General features: G+C 44.4%; 1 protein-coding gene across 2 annotated transcripts in view; it reads left to right on the top strand.

The window, feature by feature from the left end:
• LOC147703300 (uncharacterized) overlaps positions 1-23650 on the top strand; it is a 101681-nt gene that overhangs the window by 59292 nt on the left and 18739 nt on the right. For both annotated transcript variants that reach the window (XM_086931735.1, XM_086931734.1), the window contains exons 11-15: positions 11861-11893; positions 15654-15686; positions 16137-16169; positions 16883-16915; positions 17075-17107. In XM_086931735.1, coding sequence (XP_086787861.1) covers positions 11861-11893; positions 15654-15686; positions 16137-16169; positions 16883-16915; positions 17075-17107 — 165 coding nt within the window. The remainder of the gene's footprint in view (positions 1-11860; positions 11894-15653; positions 15687-16136; positions 16170-16882; positions 16916-17074; positions 17108-23650) is intronic.

Below are 23650 nucleotides of genomic sequence, written 5' to 3'. Positions count from 1 at the left end.
AGTCACTGTACCGCAAGAGTGGGAGAAACTCAGCTGGACACGCCGTCTTTCGGCGCAGCATTGTAGGATGGCCACACCAGTGCGGCAACTTGCTGGACACCACCTCGGTGCCATCCGGATCTCGTCGCGTTGTGCTGCCTTCGGCGTACTGTAGCAGCAAGAGTGACCGCAACTCAGCTGGACACGCCGTCTTTCGGCGCAGCATTGTAGGATGGCCACACCAGTGCGGCAACTTGCTGGACACCACCTCGGTGCCATCCGGATCTTGGCGCGTTGTCCTGCCTTTGGCCTATTCGCACATCGGTCCGCTACTGACGCCGCCTCATGGGCCAACTGGTTTTGTATGCTTTTTATAACCCAAAGCCGCATAACAGGTCATGTGACTTGTTTATAAAACTTTTCATTGGTTCATTTTACTTTTGGTTTCCTAATGATGGAAGGCTTGATCATATGACCTAAAAATAACACTTTTCATTGGATTAAAACATTTTTGTTTCCCAAACGATGAAAGACCCACCTTTTTTTTTCTCACGCGGCAATCAAAAAAGGATCCATTAGATGACAACAGAGGGGACAGGCAACAAGAACCATCACTCAAAAAAGGGGAGGGCAAGTTCTTCCCTACCGGGTCACGTTGGGGCTCCACCGGCACTCATCGAATTGATAGTCTACAGTGTTTCTGGATGTTTCAGACTAAAGCTGGCGTCAGCATGAGAGCACCACCATCTTGTAGCTCTGTCGTGGCCATTCCGCAAGCAATCATGGCAGCGGCTCCCCACCGGAAGCTTGCGGGAGTCGGGGGCCCCCAAGACTTTTGTAGAATCTTCAAGGCTGAGGGGACGCTTTCGAGAATGGAGCCCAAGCCCTAGCAGACAAGCGTCCGAGTTCCAAGGTGTCCCAGGGCCATTTTAGTGGACCAGGCCCAAATCCGAAGAGCCGGCCGCCATTTTAAGAGTCCTGTGGCAGCTGCCTATCGCTGCACCACAAGAGTGGGAGCAACTCAACTACATGGTGAGCGAGACGCTGTAGCCGCAAGAGCGGGCGGTAAACAGCTGAATGGCGGAAGAGGCACAGTGTAGCAAAAGCGGGCGTAATGGCAACTGAAACGGTAAAGGGGCGCCCCACTACAGCAGACGAGCCTCCACCTGGGGAGGCCCGTTCACGCCGCCTCACCCCCCCCCCCCCCCCCGGGGCGCCCCACGCCGTTTTCCGGAGCAGCATTGTAGGATACTAAAACCAGTGCGGCACCCAGGGGCGCATACGGTGCATACGTATCTTGTGATATCAAGGTTGGGAAACCAGTACACAACAAGGATTTACGAGTCCCATTTATACCGGCGCCATTTTGGGCGCGGACGGGCAGGTCCAGGATATAGTCAAACATAACAAATGAGGCTGACGTCTCTGAAGCAGTTGACGCACAGCAGGACATAGCAAATAAACATGAAGTCTCTGAAGCTGTTAACTCACTGCAGGACAAAACAAGTGAACCTGAAACCTCTGGAATAATTGTCGCTCAGAAGAACAACACACAAAACTCTGTAGTGTCTGAGGAAAGTAAAACAGAAGGGCACTGTAGTTTCAGACACACTTAACACTAATGACTTAACAAAGATATCGTCTGTCTATGAAGCAGCTGTCATGTTCACATAATTGACAAAGAAGTGTGCAGACACCAATGCTATTAAGAAACACAAGGAAATCTATAAACTATAGTTGGTCACCATGGGGTTTAAAGAAGGGATGGTTCTTCACCTGGGTGCCGTCCAGAACTCAGCACGTTGTGCTGCCTTGGAAATATTCGCACAACAGACCGCTACTGACCATTGTTGCTTCTGATTTAATAAAAAAAAATTAAGATGTTTACTGTTTTTGTTGCGATGTATATATTTATAAGTTATTAAAGTGTTATAATCCTACTACTTTGTTGGAGTGCTATATATTTTTAATGTGACACATAATTGTGAAGACTTTGATGTACAAAATGGCATCCCTGGAATCTTCCGCTTCAGGCTCGGTCCCACACACCCTTACAGTGAGAATCCTCTCCCCAATCACAATACAGGATCGTTATCAGATAGTAGGAACGCGTGTGGTGTGACGGATCTCATGGGGTGGGGGCCTTGATCTACTGTAACTTCTTTGAAGAGGGGTGATTCTTTACAGTTGGGGCCATAAACTACATCCGCAGGGCTAGGTGATAGCCTGGGACCGGCCTGGACAATCGGACACAGAGTAAGAGGAGTGTCAGAGGGTGCGGTAGTGAATAGGGTGAAAGGGTGGTGTCGGGCGGGCACAGGGTGTGATTCTCAGGGAAGAGCAGTGCAGATGGGGGGAGGTTTATGGCCCATGCATAAGACAGAGAGCGGGGGTGACCAGTGCGTTAGGGAGATGCTTGAGAGGGTGGGGAGCCATGCTGAGGATCAGCGGCGTTCAGAGAGTGGGTCTGGTCAAGGCATCTAATATGGCTGCCGTGCACGACAAAAGTGTGGCATTGGAAAAAAAGCAAGATGGCGCAGACAATGTTTATCAATACGAATTCATTTATAACAATTATTTTTAACAATATATTTACTCGCAGTGTCAAAATGGCGGTCAACACTTCCTGATTTCCTTCGAATCGAACGTTAATAGACGTCACGATCGGCGTCGTGCAGAGAGTGGGTCTGGTCAAGGCATCTAAAATGGCTACCGTGCACGACAAAAGTGTGGCATTGGAAAAAAAGCAAGATGGCGCAGACAATGTTTATCAATACGGATTAATTTATAACAATTATTTTTAACAATATATTTACTCACAGTGTCAAAATGGCGGTCAACACTTCCTGATTTCCTTCGAATCGAACGTTAACAGACGTCACGCAGCAAAAAAAACCAAAAAACACTCACGCGCAGCCGCTGGAAGACAAGTATCAACATATATGAGCATCCTCAGCCACCCTCAGAAAACATAGGGGGTCAGAATACGTCTCCCGTACCCCCTTATACCCATTTCTCACATTGTTTTTCCTCCATCTTGTAATGTAATTAAAACGAAACACAAAATGGCGAATTCCCATTTTGCGACCCGGTTCGCGAACCGTGAAGCGCTTCTTCCGCAAAAAATCAATTTTTTTTTATTTGCCCCACGGGACCCTTTAATAACCCCAACATCATTCCTAGGGGGTCAAGAAGGGTCTACCTTGCCCCCTTTCATTAAATTCGCCCTTCGTTTTTCTCCTCGATCCTACCGAGAGACAAGATGGCGGCCGAACCGGACTTTTTAGAATGTTGACAGACACCAAAGAGCCAATCAGCTTCACTTTGCAAAGCTCCGTTACGCGAAAAGTTCGCGAACCGGAGCGCTACCTGGGACGCTGTCACAGATATATCTGTTTTTTAAAACGTTAATTTCTCAAAATCCACTGGAGCACATATATTGAGATCCAGCAAAGGCACATCGGGCTAACAGTCCCTACAATTTTGCCAAGTTTTGTGCAAATCCATCGAGCCGTTCAAGCTAAAAGTGAGGCCAAACGCCATATGGAAAAATGAATGGGAAAAACGTGTTTTGGGACCCCCCTTTTTTCGCGGCATCCTCTTGACGAAACCCCCCCAAATTTTTTAGGGGCTGCTCAGAAACAAAATGTGCCATTTTCCTGAAAATTGCAGCCGATTCCGTCCACAAACGCTAAAGTTATTAGACATAGAATTTTCAAAAGTCCCATAGAGAAAAAATCCTAACTATATATACCTACTTGCGACCGCCAGTAGGTAATATATATATATATATATATATATATATATATATATATATATATATATATATATTATAGAGATAGATAGATATATATATATATCCAGTTTCCACCCTCAGCGCTGAATAAGGAGTAGGAAAAGCATAACCAGTACTTATGTAGTAGGTTGTATCCTGTGGTTTCTACTGTCAAATTATAGCATTATTATATAGGGGAAAGGCACTATACTCACGAAGGTAGATTGTATGTTGGGTATTGATGTTATTTTAAATTGTATCACGTATTCTTACAGTATTTGACACATTCACTTATATATATATACATCTCACCTTACACTCATCCCCCATGTGAAAGCACTCATGCCCTGACCCTACCACCGCCAGTCACCATCTCCTAATCCACACATGACGGTCAGATTGCGAGGGGAGCTCTCCTCGATTGACATACCTAGCAATGATCCATTTATCATAAGATCAGACTGGGTTCCAGTGCCTACTCTTTGCATCCTAAACGGGGAGCTCCCACAGTACAATTTAACTTCGAGACTACGGTCTCGAATTCCGCAATGTCACCAACAAAACTACACTTCCCGGTAGACATAGCGCCCGTCTGTCAGTTCCCGGCAATACATTGATCCGGGACCATCGTTACCACGATACAGAGGACTACAGTCCGAAACTCGACGGGCGTCCCTCTATAGAAAACCAGACCATTGAGGGACAACATATGTACGTAATAGATTAAGGGTTGGTGACTATATTAATTGATGCGAGGCACATACCGAACTACATTACCCCGTAGGCATATCGCCTGGGGTAGTTCACAGTCACAATCATCTGACCGCTTTCGGGACTACAACTTCCGATAGGCAATGTGATTATCACCAAACTCATTACGTTATATGCTCCCACTAACTGACGGACTTACACTCATCTTTTATGAACTCAAGTACACCAAATGTTTTTATGTATTTGCTTTGAATGTTGAATGCGATTATCAAGCATAATGTACTTAGTAGAGTGTTTTTTCTATGTCCATGAGCATTGACACAAATGTGGGACTTTAAGTTTGGCAAAATACAATATGGTGGTTACTTGAAAAAGGCTTACGCCGAAACGCGTCGTCCTTGGTTAAAGAGTGCACAATAAAGGATTTGTGCAAGATCTCCTGGTGTGCCGTCTCTGTGTCCTTCTATACGGTGGATCCAGTACCTGTAAAAAAAAAAAAAAATATATATATATATATATATATATATATATATATATATATATATATATTCACTGAAAAAACCATAGGTTATAGACCATATATAGTTAGGAATTTGCATTTACAAAACCTTGAAAATTCACTGAAAAAACCATAGGTTAGAGACCATATATAGTTAGCTGGACATTTTATTGACATAAAACCAATGAAATTCCATATATAGTTAGTTGCACTAACTATATATCGCGCACCCGCAATCCACTGCTGATGATGTCACATATTACATCATTCATGACATGGTCAGTGACATCACTGATGACATCACTGATGACATCTCAAATGACATCACTGATGACATCACTGATGACATCTCAAATGACATCACTGATGACATCATCTAGTGTCTGTGTGTTTTTGTAAAGTTTAAATATGTTTTACATATTGAAGAATGAGTGGATGTATGGAAGACTGAGTGTGTGTGTGGCTGGCTGGGAGGTGTGTGACTCTGTGCATATCAATGTGTACTTGTATCAGTGATTGTATAAGAGAGTAAGTATGTGTTAGTATATGTGTGAAAAGTATGGTGTTCTGTGTTTAACTGTATAGATGAGGAAATCGAAGTGTGATTGATTCTTCACAGGACTGACTAGGTGTATGAGTGCATATGATAGTGTTGTAATAATGAGTGACTGTATGTATGAGTGATTGTATGGGTGAATGAGTGAATGTGTGTGTAGACGTAGGAATCAGTGAGTGCGTATGTAGTAACTGGTATTGGTGTGTCATGATGTCATCAGTGATGTCATTTGAGATGTCATCAGTGATGTCATTTGAGATGTCATCAGTGATGTCATCAGTGATGTCACTGAAGTATGGTGTTCTGTGTTTAACTGTATAGATGAGGAAATGGAAGTGTGATTGATTCTTTACAGGACTGACTAGGTGTGTGAGTAACTCCATGGATGAGTGGCAGTGTGTGAGTGTCTGCATAGGTGTATGAGTGCATATGATAGTGTTGTAATAATGAGTGACTGTATGTATGAGTGATTGTATGGGTGAATGAGTGAATGTGTGTGTAGACGTAGGAATCAGTGAGTGCGTATGTAGTAACTGGTATTGGTGTGTCATGATGTCATCACTGATGTCATTTGAGATGTCATCAGTGATGTCATCAGTGATGTCATTTGAGATGTCATCAGTGATGTCATCAGTGATGTCACTGACCATGTCATGAATGATGTAATATGTGACATCATCAGCAGTGGATTGCGGGTGCGCGATATATAGTTAGTGCAACTAACTATATATGGAATTTCATTGGTTTTATGTCAATAAAATGTCCAGCTAACTATATATGGTCTCTAACCTATGGTTTTTTCAGTGAATTTTCAAGGTTTTGTAAATGCAAATTCCTAACTATATATGGTCTATAACCTATGGTTTTTTCAGTGAATTTCATTGGTTTTTTAAAAGCTAATATCTATAGCTGTAAAATATATTCTTTATTACGTGACGTATCACGTAGCCACGTGAGACGCCTCATGACGCGTCGCATAACCGTGACGCATCGGTTCTGCAGCGCAAACAAAACCCGTAACGTAAGCGTGCCGGAGCACGCTTACAGATATATATATTTTTTTTAACCTTAATTAGACAAAATCCACACGTGCACATATCTTGAGGCCTTGCAAAGGCACATCAAACAAACAGTCCCTACAATTTTGCCAAGTTTGCTGGAAATCTATTCCCTTAATTTTTTTTTTACTGTTTCTCTTGGTTTTCCCCTTGTTACGTTTACCGGGACGCTACCCGGTACGCGAACCGGACGCTCCAAAAACACAAGATGGCGGACTCCCGTTACGCTGCCGGTTAGCTGCCCGGTTCGCGTACCGGGAAGCGCCTCTACCGCGAAAAATCGCAGGGGACTTTAATATCCCCCTCATCAATCCTAGGGGGTCAGGAGGGGTTTACCTTGCCCCCTTTCCTTCATTTCCCCCTTGTTTTTTCACCACATCTTGTCTCTCGAACCTACCGAGAGACAAGATGGCGGCCGCTCCGGACTGTTTACAATGTTGACAGCTACGCTGCCGGTTAGCTGCCCGGTTAGCTGCCCGGTGAGCTGCCCGGTTCGCGTACCGGGACGCGCCTCTACGGCGTAAAATCGCAAAATCTTTTGCCCCGCGGGGCACTTTAATATCCCCCTCATCAATCCTAGGGGGTCAGGAGTGGTCTACCTTGCCCCCTTTCCTTCATTTCCCCCTTCGTTTTTCACCACATCTTGTCTCTCGATCGTACCGAGAGACAAGATGGCGGCCGCTCCGGTTTGTTTAGAATGTTGACAGACACCGGAGAGCCAATCAGATTCGCTTCGCGAAGTTCCGTTACGCGTTTGGTACGCGAACCGGGGCGCTAACCGGAGCGCTGTCACAGATATATATATTTTTTTAAACGTTAATTTCTCAAAATCCACTGGAGCACATATATTGAGACATAGCAAAGGCACGTCGGGCAAACCATATCTACAATTTTGCCAAGTTTCATGTAAATCTATTCAGCCGTTCGAGCTAAAAGTGAGTCTAACCGCCCTATGGAAAAATGAATGGGAAAAACGCGTTTTGGGACCCCCCTTTGTTCTCGGCCCCCCCTTGACGAAACCCCACCAAATTTTCAGGGGCTGCTCAAACAAAAAATGTGCCATTTTCCTGAAAATTTCAGCCAATTCCGTCCACAAACGCCAAAGTTATTAGACATAGAATTTTCAGAAATCCCATAGAGAAAAAATCCTAACTATATATACCCACTGGCTATCGCCAGTAGGTAATATACATATATAAACATATGTAATCTGCATATCTATATAAATATAAATGCATGCATACATATACATATATGCATACATATGCATGTTATTTACATGAAAGTTTTAAAAACACTAATAAAAGCAAAGCTAAAAAGCCACCTCATTACAAACAGAATGGCTTTAACTTAAACGAGGGCGAGATCTATTGCATTTTCAATGCTTGTTTACTTTGGTTCTATCAAGAAGGCATTCAGATGTGTAACACATTTGCCATAAATTCTGAATGTTAGCACTCTAGTTGCTCATTAGATCACTGTAGTAAAGCTAGTGCTCACCAGGGAAGTCTGCTGCTAATCATGGTTTGCAGCCATTTTCCCGCATTTTTTATCCAGCAGACTTTCAGTCCGCATACCATTATCCCGCAAGGTCATTGAGCTCGCATACCATTATCCCGCATTTTTTCAAAACGCATGTGCATTTATCGCGCATGCCTTTACAAAGAATTACGTTTTAAAGGCATGTATGGTAAATGCATTTGCGTTGTGAAAACCACGATGACGAGAGAGGTAAGTGGGTTTGTGTTAATTTTTTCGTGGGTTAGTGATTGTGTAGTGTAGTGTAGTGTTGTGTAGTGTAGTGTTGTGTTAGTGTAGTGTAGAGTTGTGGTGGTTGTTTAGTGTAGGGTCATGCTGGGGGTAGTGTTTTAGGGTTTAGGGTTGTGTTGTAGTGTTTGCGTAGTGTACGGTCATGCTGGGGGTAGTGTTTTAGGGTTCAGGGTAGTGTTGTAGTGTTTGCGTAGTGTAGGGTCATGCTGGGGGTAGTGTTTTAGGGTTTAGGGTTGTGTTGTAGTGTTTGCGTAGTGTAGGGTCATGCTGGGGCTAGTGTTTTAGGGTTTAGGGTAGTGTTGTAGTGTTTGCGTAGTGTAGGGTCATGCTGGGCGTAGTGTTTTAGGGTTTAGGATAGTGTTGTAGTGTTTGCGTAGTGTAGGGTCATGCTGGGGGTAGTGTTTTAGGGTTCTGGGTAGTGTTGTAGTGTTTGCGTAGTGTAGGGTCATGCTGGGGGTAGTGTTTTAGGGTTTTGGGTAGTGTTGTAGTGTTTGCGTAGTGTAGGGTCATGCTGGGGTGTAGTGTTTTAGGGTTTTGGGTAGTGTTGTAGTGTTTGCGTAGTGTAGGGTCATGCTGGGGGTAGTGTTTTAGGGTTTTGGGTAGTGTTTTAGTGTTTGCGTAGTGTAGGGTCATGCTGGGGGGTAGTGTTTTAGGGTTTAGGGTAGTGTTGTAGTGTTTGCGTAGTGTAGGGTCATGCTGGGGGTAGTGTTTTAGGGTTTAGGGTAGTGTTGTAGTGTTTGCGTAGTGTAGGGTCATGCTGGGGGTAGTGTTTTAGGGTTTAGGGTAGTGTTGTAGTGTTTGCGTAGTGTAGGGTCATGCTGGGGGTAGTGTTTTAGGGTTTAGGGTAGTGTTGTAGTGTTTGCGTAGTGTAGGGTCATGCTGGGGTGTAGTGTTTTAGGGCTTTGGGTAGTGTTGTAGTGTTTGCGTAGTGTAGGGTCATGCTGGGGGTAGTGTTTTAGGGTTTAGGGTAGTGTTGTAGTGTTTGCGTAGTGTAGGGTCATGCTGGGGTGTAGTGTTTTAGGGTTTTGGGTAGTGTTGTAGTGTTTGCGTAGTGTAGGGTCATGCTGGGGGTAGTGTTTTAGGATTTAGGGTAGTGTTGTAGTGTTTGCGTAGTGTAGGGTCATGCTGGGGGTAGTGTTTTAGGGTTTTGGGTAGTGTTATAGTGTTTGCGTAGTGTAGGGTCATGCTGGGGGGTAGTGTTTTAGGGTTTTGGGTAGTGTTATAGTGTTTGCGTAGTGTAGGGTCATGCTGGGGGTAGTGTTTTAGGGTTTTGGGTAGTGTTGTAGTGTTTGCGTAGTGTAGGGTCATGCTGAGGGTAGTGTTTTAGGGTTTAGGGTAGTGTTGTAGTGTTTGCGTAGTGTAGGGTCATGCTGGGGGTAGTGTTTTAGGGTTTAGGGTAGTGTTGTAGTGTTTGCGTAGTGTAGGGTCATGCTGGGGGTAGTGTTTTAGGGTTTAGGGTAGTGTTGTAGTGTTTGCGTAGTGTAGGGTCATGCTGGGGGTAGTGTTTTAGGGTTTAAGGTAGTGTTGTAGTGTTTGCGTAGTGTAGGGTCATGCTGGGGGTAGTGTTTTAGGGTTTAGGGTAGTGTTGTAGTGTTTGCGTAGTGTAGGGTCATGCTGGGGTGTAGTGTTTTAGGGTTTTGGGTAGTGTTGTAGTGTTTGCGTAGTGTAGGGTCATGCTGGGGGTAGTGTTTTAGGGTTTAGGGTAGTGTTGTAGTGTTTGCGTAGTGTAGGGTCATGCTGGGGTGTAGTGTTTTAGGGTTTTGGGTAGTGTTGTAGTGTTTGCGCAGTGTAGGGTCATGCTGGGGGTAGTGTTTTAGGATTTAGGTTAGTGTTGTAGTGTTTGCGTAGTGTAGGGTCATGCTGGGTCTAGTGTTTTAGGGTTTAGGGTTGTGTTGTAGTGTTTGCGTAGTGTAGGGTCATGCTGGGGGTAGTGTTTTAGGGTTTAGGGTTGTGTTGTAGTGTTTGTGTAGTGTAGGGTCATGCTGGGGGTAGTGTTTTAGGGTTTAGGGTAGTGTTGTAGTGTTTGCATAGTGTAGGGTCATGCTGGGGTGTAGTGTTTTAGGGTTTTGGGTAGTGTTGTAGTGTTTGCGTAGTGTAGGGTCATGCTGGGGGTAGTGTTTTAGGGTTTAGGGTAGTGTTGTAGTGTTTGTGTAGTGTAGGGTCATGCTGGGGGTAGTGTTTTAGGGTTTAGGGTGGTGTTGTAGTGTTTGTGTAGTGTAGGGTCATGCTGGGGGTAGTGTTTTAGGGTTTAGGGTAGTGTTGTAGTGTTTGTGTAGTTTAGGGTCATGCTGGGGGTAGTGTTTTAGGGTTTAGGGTAGTGTTGTACTGTTTGTGTAGTGTAGGGTCATGCTGGGGGTAGTGTTTTAGGGTTTAGGGTAGTTTAGTTGTTTAGTGTATGCTAAAGGCATATTCGTTCTAAAAGTTTTCGTTATTTTAATTTGCGGCCTAATAGTACATGCGGGATTTTTTTTGCGGACTGATGGTATGCGGGATTTCGTCATATATTCGCTAATCATACTTTCTATGGCAAAATGAAACCCCTCATTTTGTTCCTTTTTAAATTAAATGTTTTAAGAGTTACCACTTTATTCCAATCAAGATGGCTTCAGGTGTGCCATACCTTTGTAATAAGTAGGACTGTTAGCACTCTAGTTGTTCTTTAGAACACTCTGGGACAATCTGTCATTGGGCTATAGTTGGGCTACAACTGGCTGATATTTGGGCTACATTTGTTTTTTTTTGTCTCTGGCGGCCATCTTTGGGCTACATTGGGCTACATTGGGCTACATTGGGCTACATTTGGGCTCCAACATATATATAGCCCAATGTAGCCCAATATATATTTTTCAAAGTTAATTTTCGTAAAAACCACTGGAGCCTATATCTTGAGACATAGCAAAGGCACATCGGGCTACCAGTCCCTACAATTTTGCCAAGTTTGGTGTAAATCCATTCAGCCGTTCAGGCTAAAAGTGAGGCCAACCGCCCTATGGAAAATTGCATGGGAAAAACACGTTTTGGGACCCCCCTTTTTTCTCGGCCCCCCCTTGACGAAACCCCCCCAAATTTTCAGGGGCTGCTCAGAAACAAAATGTTCAATTTTCCTGAAAATTTCAGCCAATTCTGTCCTCATAAGCCAAAGTTATTCGACATAGAATTTTCAAAAATCCCATAGGAAAAAAATCCTAACTATATATACCTACTGGCTATCGCCAGTAGGTAATATATATATATCTCCACCAGTTTAGCTCAACGGAGAAGGAAGATATGAGCATCATTAGAAATACAAGCATACATCCCAACAGTTCGCTGTAGACATTTACATTGTCATCATTTTGTAAACATTTCCGTTAAACCTTCTAATTATATTGTCTTTGTTCATTATTTGTCCATTATTGTTCTAAACTTGCCTGGTTCTCATGCTGAAAAAGCTATTCATATGCAGTTTCATATTTCTGTGTGGTGAGGTGGAAGATTTCCCTCTTTAATTGTTTCTTGTTTCTTTCCTGAAGGGAGGCCTTCTGCAGGGACTAGGAGGCCTTGTGGTAAGATCAGTCTCTAATTAAAAAATTATTTGTCACAAACTCTCTCATGTATCTGCGTTTAAACCCTTCCGACTGCTAGACTTCCATGAACTCCTCTGCACACATGCATGCACACACACACACACACACACACACACTATGTGCAGTTGAATAATTAGTTTAAATGAATGTTACGTGGTAAGAAAAGTGCCTCTCCAAATATTATTAAGAAAGTGAGGAAGATCGACCACCTGCTGCGAAGTCTTTCCAATATTGCCCATTCTGTACAATGAGTTTTAAACTCCACTCAAGTGGTTAAGGCCTCAGTTAGAGTTCAGCGGCCAGGCTACTGGTTCACAAATGTGACTAATGTCTTGTCCACCCTATTACAAGTACTTTATATCCAATGGCACATTTAATAATAGGATGGGATATCTGCCACATATCTATCACATCTGTGACTGAGTAACTAACATATCTAGTGAACTCTAAATCAGGCTCTTAGTCTAAATTGCTAAGGGCCATATTTAGATTTTGGTGGTTGGGATATGACATCAGAAAGGTGACAGATATTCTGTCCACTGTATTACAAGTGCATTAGATTTATTTATTTATGCTTTTTTATATAGCTCAAACTTTACCCGAAGGTATCAGAGCGCTTTACAATAGAATTAGTTACTGTACATAAGGACTTCAGAGTACTCAAATAACATAAAATATACGAAACAAATAAACTCTAAACTCACGTAAGAATGGTAGTAAGTACAAATGTCAACTACAGTTACATAAATACAAGATTCAAATTGACCCATGATTACATTTTAAGAAGAGTTGAAGAGATTAGGGTTGGACAAATATATATTACATTTTTACAGAGCATGATCTTGCCATTGCTGGAGTTATTGAAGTGCACATTCAGGCAGGCCTTTAGGTGCTGTTGCACTCATGGGCTGCATTCCTGGAGGGATCCTAGAGCTGCTGAAGTTCAGATGTCTTTCACACCTGTTGACCTGTTTGCCTCAACCTCTCCAAGGCAGCAGCAGAAATGCCCAGGGGCCTGCAGGGCATCGATGGGGGTACAGAAGTTTGCTTCAGTTTTGCTGAACCCAGCACATGGACTGGGGGTTGAGATGGGGGAGGGGTAGCGTCAGAGTGGTTTCAGTTGCAGGGATGTCCAAGTTAGAGGAGGCCACCGACACACCAGCTCACCTTTGGCACCGAGTTGGTGTCTCCATGTCAGTCAAAATAGTGTCCCTGGTACCAGTTGGCTGGGCACAGCAGGGCATCGGCATTGGACCCGGGGTCAAAAGGCCAAAGATCAGCAGCAGCCTCACTAAACACCAGATGGTGCTCACCAGCCTTCTATGCACCATTTACTAGGCATGGCGGAGCACATCAGCGGACCCGGTAGCACACATCAGACGAGTCCAGGCCAGGCCACAAAGCACACCACACTCCCACTGGAGTGGGCTTCACCGCCAAGATGGTGGTCTCCCACATTTCCTCTCTCCATTGTTCTTGCTCTAATGCCCCATTCCATGATCCTGGGCTCCATTGTCTGCCATGGGAGATCGAGCAATAGTCTCACTCGACTCCTGAACACGCGGTGGCTAGACAGACGGGCTCCATTGGGATGCATGCCAGAACGATGATCCGGACACCAGGAGATCCCGAAGGGAGCCCCTTACCAGTCGGCTATCGTGAAGCATGTTCAATGGCATTTGTAATATGGTAGGCAAGATATTGGTCACATTTGTGACGGAGTATCACATTTTCCAAATTCTAAATTAGGTCCAAATGACTCTGTTATGCGCACATCAATACTGGGAACAAAAAGTCTAACAGTCACATCACTCCTTTTTGGTGCTTGCATAAGGATTTCATTATTATTTAAAGTCCGTAATCTAAAGTGTATTAAGCTGCATGCTTTTGCAAAAATTGTATTAGTCTCGTCCTTTTGCATTACATATTACTACAGTTTTGCCATTCTGCTTGTGAGGGAAGAATTAAACAGACAATAATGTGGTCATTTTGGTCCAGTCCCAGCACTTTTATTAAAACTTAAATTTAGAAAACACAACCACTAACTTTTCTTAGTACATTACACATTCATGTACAACTGTCTGATGGTCAGAATTGCTGAATCCATCAAGGTCTCGAATGTACATTTGTATGTTTATGGTTACGAGTTGCCTTCATATCCTGACATTTAAACAGGCTCCATTCAGATATGTACTTGCACTCCTACGTTGAGCATTGGTGTGAAAACATTCCTCGTCATCGAACCCCCCGTGTTTTTTTTGAAAAACGTGAATTTACGTTCAGAAAAGACATTGTTTGCAGATAATATTATGTCAATGTAGCAAATCTGCTCACTTGTAGTCGGGTCATAGAATTTTAGCCCAGCTTAATGAACGTGCGACTGAAAAGTCCCACGATTAATCACCTGCATAAACTTTCACATATAAAGAATAGTTGCAACGTTTCATGTGGACCAGTGGTTTCCCCCCAGAAACTCCTAATGGGAGCGTGCCTGCCACACGTTTGTAAGTTCTCACAACGTTTCAAGGACATTCATTTGGTAGAAATCCCTTGCCCTTGATTAACCATAACATTTCTCAATGAGCAGAGGTAGTCCTACAGGCCATTCTGCCACACTGGAGGAGTTTGTGCAACGCCATGCATGAGTACAAGTGAAAATGTTTACTCAGAAATTACTGTTTGCCCATACTCAAGTGTCACATTCACAGAAATCCCTGTGAGATGGCTTCGAAGTTACCTGTAGCTGCAATACAGGACTCCACAGTGGGGCCAAGATCAAAGAGAGGGGTAAATATCACTGCTGCATATATATAGAAACCCCACTCAAGTCATTTACATGGTATCTATCTCCTGATAGGTTTTGCAAATTGTCACACCCACTTTGTCTATGCTGATATGTTACTTGCCAAGGGTGGCATCTGATCTTTAGCAGGTGGGTGCAACTTTGATGTAAAATATGTTTGTAGGTCAGTGGACCTGCTTAGCGTTCTTCTCTAAGCAGATAGCACCAAACATGGATTTAAAGTGGCACAGTAGAGTGGCCACCACACTCCAGGGCATTATGGGTACAGTTTACACGTCTGTACACTTCGGTGATGGCGTATTGCATTATCAGTGCTGTTGTCATGTTTTGCTATCATAAAACAAATTAAAATAATAAACCTAAAAGCAGTTATTTGTAGGTATAAATTGGGGGTGGGGGGGATTGACAAATTTTCACAATTCACTTTTGCGGAATTATGGACAATTACAAGAAATTACATGTAATTATTAAATGTGTCCTGATCCATTTTGTGGCAATAAAATGGTGCAAATAACAGCAAACAAAGCCTGCTCTCATTCTGCCATTCGCTTTCTTCCTCCACATTCACGGTAACCAAATTTACCACAAATGGCAAATTTTCCTAACATGTAATTACGCAATGTGGCATAATAGTTCACATTTGGGTATACAAAATGACATGAAATTGTGCTAATTACGCCAGTGCAACAAAAATCCCATCTGGGCCTAGTGAGGTGGTCATCCTTCATGTTTTGGAGTGAACAACAATCTTCTCTGCTAAAATTGTTTTCCGGTCATTTTTGTGTGGTAATTAATAGAGCAGTGTTAATCACAGTGAAACAAATGCTCATTGCTACATATGATTGTCACAGGACAGACCACTCTACAGCACTTCATGAAATTTCGCAACACAGGTTTTGTTCTCCCTTTTAATTCAGACTATTTTCCCTCCTTCAGGGTGGTGTGGATCATTTGGCGACCGGAATCGTGGTACAAATTTAACTCATATTCTATTGGTGCATTGAGGGTTATTTGTATGAATTATATTTTCATGTTTTTGTTGTATTTGACCATATCTGTGGCATGTTTTGAAGTATGTCACAGTCTACCCTGCAACTACTGTTCTTCAGCATGAATACAATAACTGAAAAGTTGATCAACTGCAAAACAACACGCTGGTGTGGGCCCATAAGATGCCAAAGTCCAGTGGTGCAGAAAGGGTGCCATGGGCCCACATGCAAGGATTGAAACCAAACCCCAAAATCTCAATTGTTTAGTGAAAACAGCCCTGTCTGAGATGCATTGGGTCCCTTAAGCTACTGCAACTGCTGTCCCATTGACGTCTATGCCTCTGCCAAAGTCCCTCCCAAACCGATTCACCATAGCAGTCATTACAGTGCATCAGCCCTCTGCTCAGTTATTCTCTGTTTTGTCTTGCAGGGCGGCGCTGCTAATTTGTTAAGTGGAGTTGCGGTAAGCATTACCTTGCATGACTGCAGGGGAGGGAGCCTGCAAGAAACAGATATCCCTATTTGATTGATTCTGACTGATAATGCAATCATGTTTTACAATATTCCATCCCCTCCTCCCAGTATTGCTGTTCTCTAGTTTCCCTGCAGAATAGGCCGGTTTCACCTCACCGATATACACATCATATTTTAGATGTATGTCACAATCTACCCTGCTGCTACTGTTCTCCATTTTCAGTTTCCTTTGGACCTGTTGCCAGGGGCGGAGCTTTGGGGGGAATGAGGGGGTGTGTTTGTAGTATATTGTAGGGTATAGATGCTTTCAGTCTGGTATGATGAAGTCTCTGTCGAAGTTCACCCTGGATTTTTACATTTCCGCACTGACAAACACATACAGACATTCTCTCTCTGTTTCTAGTCTCTGCCTTAAAACTTGATTAGTTTGAAAACTATTCTGTTTTAAGTACGCCTAACACTGCTCTCTCTCCACTGCCTCTTAGGCCCCCCTGTCCTGCTCTCATAATGTATTTAAGAAATACAGTGTGCTTGTTGGGAAATCTGAAGGCACCCCCCTAACCTTACTTACCAAGCTATGCCCCTGCCTTCTGCACCTTTGATAGGTATGCCACTGCTAAAGTCCCTCCAACATATGTTGCCTGCAGAAGAATTAACAATGTGGCTCATTCCCTGCTAACCTGATGTGTATTTGTCCCCCAGGGCGGTGTTGGAAATGCACTAACCGGACTTGTGGTAAGCTTTAGCTCTGATTTATATTGTTGAAGAGTGGAGGGGAACTCCTGCTGGGAACTGTTGGTCTCACATATGTATTGCTTTTGATCAATAAATGAATCATATTTTACAGTTTTACACCTTCCTCTCTATTAATACTGTCCTCTATTTGTCGTCTAGAAAGGTGTTGCGAACATAGGAGGCGGAGCTACAGTAAGGAAAATAATATATATATCTATATCATATAAATTATAAATTTTATGACTCACGTCTTTTCATTGTACACAAATTATGAGTAGGGGCTGTCGATAGCATATGTCCTTTGAGATAGGGCTAGACCACCTTTGGTTGTTACATGACATTTTATCCACTAGTTGTGGAAGATGTCACCATCCCTTTTACAAAAAAATCAGCTCTGTTTGATTGACAAGGATGGTGGTTTAAATACAACAGTGTTTGTTTACTAAATGAAACAGATAAAACTACATTAGTGGTGATTCCTGTCGTTTTAGTAAAAGCCAAAGTTTCCCTGTTTCAAGCTCAGGAGTATGGAGACCACTTAATGGCAGATCAATAAGCTACTGCTCAAGTTCATATCTAAAGGTGTGACTACGCTGTACATATATATGCACACTGTGTCATTCCATCCCTGTATCGTTCTCAATTCTCTTAGTGAGCTAATCAGTTGAAAAGAGTAATACAATATTAAAGGCAGAAGAGCATGGGATAAGAGGTCAATTTTTCATACTGGTAGGTCAAGATCACACCTGCTAGTAACTGATGCAAAAAGATTTCTAAAACCAGATTCCCGGAAAGGGCAATTTTGTTGGTGTACCAGTCTTTAGGAAAAAGTCAAGTGTTCATAAGGAAGTTGTGTGATCGAACAATACATTCCTAAACAATTCATGCTTTACCATGCGGTCTTAACCATGACCGAGTCTTTACCACACGCTCCTTTACCATGCATGCCTTTACCAAGCAATTTTGTGATAAATACATGACTGGTAAAGGGACATGTGTGGTAAAGATCACACTCCTGCCCCTCTGCCCTAATCCCTTACAATTACCCCCTACAGTCTAATCTACCCACCCCAGCCCTATAAACTACCCTGACCCCTATCCTGATCCTTAAAATCCAACCTCCATTCCTGAAAATACTACTTCGACCCCAGCCCCCACCTCGAGGTCTAAAAACATCCCCACCCCCTAAAACCTACCCACACCCCCACCTGCCCCAGCCCAATAGCCCCTCAAATTGTAAACTGTACCTTTCCTGTCCCCTGCCCTAAGCCCTAAAACCAAGCCACCTAAAAAATTACTCCAAAACCAGCCCCCTTCCCTGAGCCCTAAAACCAGCCCCACCACCTAAAACCTACCCCCAATTACCCCCTGCACCAACCCAACTGCCACCTCAGCCCATAACTTTCCCTTTTCTGTCCCCTACCCTGAGCCCTAAGACTCATGATCCCCCAGCCCTGAAAATTACATGACCACCCCAGCCCCCAAAACTATCCCAGCCCCCAAAACTACCCCAATCCCCTGCAAACTACCCCACCCCAAAACCCCACTTACCTTGCAATCCTTTTTCTTCCTGCTTTCTGCACTTCCGCCAGCCAGCCAGCAAGGTAACCACGCATATGCGTGGTTAAGGCATATGCGCTGTTAAGGCATATGTGTGGTTAAGGCAAGCGTGGTAGTGCTTGCAATGTCGGAACACGCGAGGGCTGAGGCCACTGTGTTCCAACTGTTTCTCTCATAAGGACACCCTACGAAATTTAGCATCACTGTTGGAACATATGTTTAAACAACAATGGACACCACTGACACATCCACTGAGAGAACCATACATCCAGGCACACATCTACTCACATGCCTATACAGACACTCAGGCATCCATTCACACACTGGTACAGACAGTCACACAGCCACTCAGATGACACATCAGAAATAATAATCAATATCAAGCAGTAGAGAGAGGAAAGGCTAGAGCTAGTTCACTTCCCCTAGTGATGTATGAAAATCAATGGGAACTAGCTACAGGGTAGAAGCTCCTAATGTGTGTTTGCAGATGGAAAAGCATTTTGAAAAAGCATTTGTTTTATATGAAGATCCTAAACCCACCAACCTAGTTGGTGGCATGCTTCATCATCGGGTCCCATACAAGGCTCTGAGTGTACCTCGGGTGTGCTTCAATGCCTGATTACAGCGGAGCGGGTATTTTGCCGTGAGTGTGCAGTGAAGGTGAATAGTGTGTGTATTAAAAAACTGTCCAAAGGGTCCCTGGACTCAAAATACTTTTTTAATGGTGGGCCCTTGGCAGTTATATAAACTGAGAGGTGGATATTAGTGGAGTGCCTTGGTTTTTCCCCCAGTGCAAAATCACTTGTCTCATTGCCAGGAGTAGAAGCATTGCATGTAGTTTCTGTGTGCTCATTGGAGTATCTTTCATGTATTCCAGTACGCCTGTCAAAGGTGTAAGGTCTACCAGAGTTCCTAGTGATTCCCCAATCATGCCGTAGATATCAACCCAGTATTTTGCTACAGGAAGGCAACTCCAGGCCACATGCAGAAAAGTCGCTGGCTCAGACCTGCATCTCCAACAGTTATGTAGTCTTTTCTATGGTTGGTATATAGCAAGTGGTAGCGGCGTGGGTGCAGATTTATCTTGTTCAACTGTGAAATGCGGCTGAATCAGTAAAGGGTGGACCCAATAATAGAGGAACTAAGCTTGGAGGCCATATGCATATAACAGAATGTCTGGTGCCCCCAGCCCTCCCTGTGTCAGGGGAAGCGTCAGTAGCTCCCGTGAGACCCAAGCTTGTTTTCCAGCCAGATCAATGAAGTTAATAGGGACTAAAGTGTCTTGATGAAAGCCTATGTTAGTGTAAGTGGGATATTTATAAATAGATATAAAAAGGTAGGCAAAATAACCAATTGAGCTAAAGCTATACGACCTGCCAAAGACAAAGGTAGTCTATTCCAAGTCCTTATCTTGCCCTCTAGCCATGTTACCGCCCTGCCATAGTTCATGTCCCACAGTTCTTGAATATCACTGCTCAGCCATATTCCCAAATATCAAATAGGTCTTTCATCCTATTTCAGAGGGTATTCTGTTTGACAGGGCTTGGTGTTTGTCGTGAATGGACATAGAACCGACTTTGTCCAATTTAGATATAAAAAGGTAGGCAAAATAACCAATTTAGCTAAAGCTATACGACCTGCTAAAGACAAAGGTAGTCTATTCCAAGTCCCGCCCTTGCCCTCTAGCCATGTCACCGCCCTGCCATAGTTCATGTCCAACAGTTCTTGAATATCACTGCTCAGCCATATTCCCAAATATCAAATAGGTCTTTCAGCCCATTTCAGAGGGTATTCTGTTTGACAGGGCTTGGTGTTTGTCGTGAGTGGACATAGAACCGACTTTGTCCAATTTATTTGTATACCTGATAGTCCCCCAAATTTTAAGTTGTCTGCCGGATTAATATAATATAATGTGATATCATCTGCATACAGTGATATGAATATTCCCCTGGTGGAGAAACCCAGTCCCATGTCCTCGTGGTGCTGCCTCAATCTCGCAGCTAATGGCTCCATAGCGATTATATACAGGAGGGAGGACAAGGGGCTGCCCTGTCTTGTACCTCAGTGATTGGTATCATCGAAGATACCAATCCATTTAATCTAAGTCGAGCAGAAGGGCTTGTATACAGTAATTTGATCTGGTTAATGTATGTTGGGCTAAATCCTAATCTTGCTAACAGAGTAAAAAGATAGTGCCACCCTAGCGAGTCAAAGGCCTTGCTTGGTGGTATCTACAAATGCCACCAAGCCTTGTGTTTTGGGATTTAAATAATGAAGTACCGCAAAAAAGGTGCGTATCTTGTGTTCTGTAGATCTATCTGGGATGAATCACGATCGATCAGGACTGGCGATCAAGGGAAGTAGGGTCTGCATTCTGTTTGCCAAAAATTTTGCATACATTTGGTATCGGTATTAATTAAAGATAGAGGGCGATATGCGTCTCTTTCATTTGGCGGTTTCCCTGGCTTAAGCAGTAATAATATGTTTGCTTCTCTCATTGTGGGGGGTAGAATCCCAGTTTTCTGGGCTTCAACATACAGCGTATGGAGCAGTGGGGCTAACAGGTCCACATAGCTTTTATAGAATGCAGCTGAGAGGCCATCCGACCCCAGGGCTTTATTCGAGGGCAGGCTGTTTATTACTTGTTTTATATCTTCTACAGTGTGATGCTCATCCAGGTAGGCCTGGTGCCCCTCGCTCAACCACAGCAGCTCAATTAAATCTAAATAGGTCTGCACCTCTGCGGGTTTTGTACATGTGGAGGAGAAATATAATGTTGTGTGGAATTTAGTAAATTAGTCTAAAATTTCTTGCGGGCCTCTGACCTCAACTTGGTTATCATCCAGTATCTCGGATATGAACGTGGCATTACCAGGTGGGCACAGCATATTAGCTAGAGTTTTCCTGGGTCTGTCTCCCTCGCCATATCGTCTAGCCTGTGCATATTTCCCCCAAAATGTCACCTCAATGAGTGCCTCCTCTTGGTATTCAGAAATTAGCTCCTGAATGTCTCCCAGGAGTTTTAGTTCTCCAATTCTGTAATACTGTAGTTCCAGGGTTCTTGTGTTAGATTCCAGTTTCTGGAGGGTCAGCGTAATTGATTTCAATATCCCAGCCTGTCTGGAAATACACTGCCCCTGTATAACCGTCTTGAAGGCCTCCCATAAAGTAGCTTGGGATTGCACTGTGCCTGCGTTTGTGGAAAAGTAATCTTCTATATCCCCTCTGATTTGTTCCCTGAAGACTGTATCAGTTAGCACATGAGAAGGGAATCTCCAAATATTAACCTTGGGGGACCCTCAGGCATGGTCAATCGCAACAAGACAGGAGCATGATCCGACAAGGTTCTTGATAGGTGTCTGACCTCCGTCATACAAGCCTCCATGTCTGGTGACACCAACCAGTAGTCTAAGCATGACCAGGCACTATGATGCAATATATATATATCCCCTCAGATGTATCCGGGTGCCTGTGTCTCCAAATATCTAATAAATGTCCCTCTGTTATTATGGCGATAAGTATCTCGTTAGATCTTGGGTGTTGTCTGCAAGCCACTCCATTCCTGTCCATACGGTCATCTAGTGGAGCGTTGAAGTCTCTGCCCCATATGTTACTGTGCCGTGTCCTACCATGGTGATTTTAGCCCACACAGTTTGAAAGAAATCTGGCAAGTCAACATTTGAGCCATATATAGCAGCGAGTAAGACTTTTGTCGCACCTAGCCTCTGTAGTGTCCTGGAAATAACCTAGATACACAAGACACAGGACACATGCAGTTTGGTTGGTGGCGGCAAACTACCTGACCACGCCCGGCGCCCCGGGCCTTTTATTACATAACTCACGTACTCACGTACGCGCTAGGGCTAAACCACTGACTCTTTACGCTCAAGGGGTGAGGCCTGTGGAAACAGTGGGAGGGAGCGTGTGCGGCAGTGGTATGCTCTCACTGCCCGCAACACTACATTCCTCCTTTACCTAGGGATGAAATAAACAAAAACAGCAGAACTAAACACCTCACAAGTGTCTCTGGATGAGGGAGCAGGAGCTTCTGCTGGGTTCATCACCGACAGCTCGACAGTCTCAAATGTAAGTTCAAAGAATCATGGACCCACATAATCGCTACATTGACAATTAAACTTAAACAGTCTTACTTGGGTCTCGGCGGGGTCAGTCGCGTGGATTGGTTCACGCCAGCAGCGTGCGACAAAGTCTCTGTACCTCTGAGAGGGTCTGGGGCAGGGGCGTAGGTTGTACCTGGATTGACCGTGGCGTTCCCCTGTGGCTTGGGGGCGTCGCTGGTCTTGCTGGGGTCCAAACTGCTGGGAAACTCTGTGAAGTCCAGCGGATCCTCTTGTTTCGGGGCAGCGTCCTCGGGGCGCTGCGCTGGGTGGCTCACCTCGAGATGATCCGCAGGTCGGTGCAGGGGGCTTTCAGGTTCAGTTTCTGGTGTTGGGCTACCTGTGTGCCAGTCGTCGGTGTCGGGATCTTCTTCCTGCTCACGCACTCGTTTGAAGAAAGAGACGTTCCTCGTGACCACTTCCCCATTTCTGGCGGCGGTGATCATTGTTCCGTGCACTTTGGTGACTCTCCAGGGGTCCAGCTCAAACGGTAGTCGGAACTTCCCGCCGGGATGGCAATCCTTCACCAGCACTGCGTCACCTGCTCGAATGGGGCTCTCTTTGGATCTCCGTCTTCGTGACGCTTCCAGGTTGTTCTTCAGACGCTGCTCCATGGACCGGTTCGGGGGGGTCGGAGCAGTCGCCCATTTAGGATGGTGCTGGAGGGTGTCCACTACTACTCGGTTGAAAGACAGGCGGTTTGGGGCGACTCCGGTGGTGCAGTGGGGAGTCTGATGATACTCTCGTAGGAACTGGTATATGGCTAGTTCTATGCATTGGCCATCAGCCACTGCGATTTGGATGACTTTGTTCAAAGTCCTCATCAGCCTCTCTACTTCTCCGTTTGCCTGCGGCCATCTCGGTGTTACCCGTCTGTGCTTGATGTTGTGGCTTCGCAGGTACTCCGAGAACTCGCTGCCATTAAACGGGGGCCCATTATCAGTGCGGACTTCTTGCATGATTCCGTGCGTTGCGATGATCTTCTCGAGTTTCGGGATCACTTCGGCCGCCGCAGTGGAGGTCACAATTTCCACTTCGGGGTAGCGGGAGAAGTCGT

The sequence above is a fragment of the Lissotriton vulgaris genome, chromosome 7 (assembly GCF_964263255.1).
Source record: "Lissotriton vulgaris chromosome 7, aLisVul1.2, whole genome shotgun sequence".
NCBI classification, from domain to species: Eukaryota; Metazoa; Chordata; class Amphibia; order Caudata; family Salamandridae; genus Lissotriton; species Lissotriton vulgaris.
Note: the sequence above shows the minus strand (reverse complement) of the source record. Positions and strands in the feature narration are given on the sequence as shown.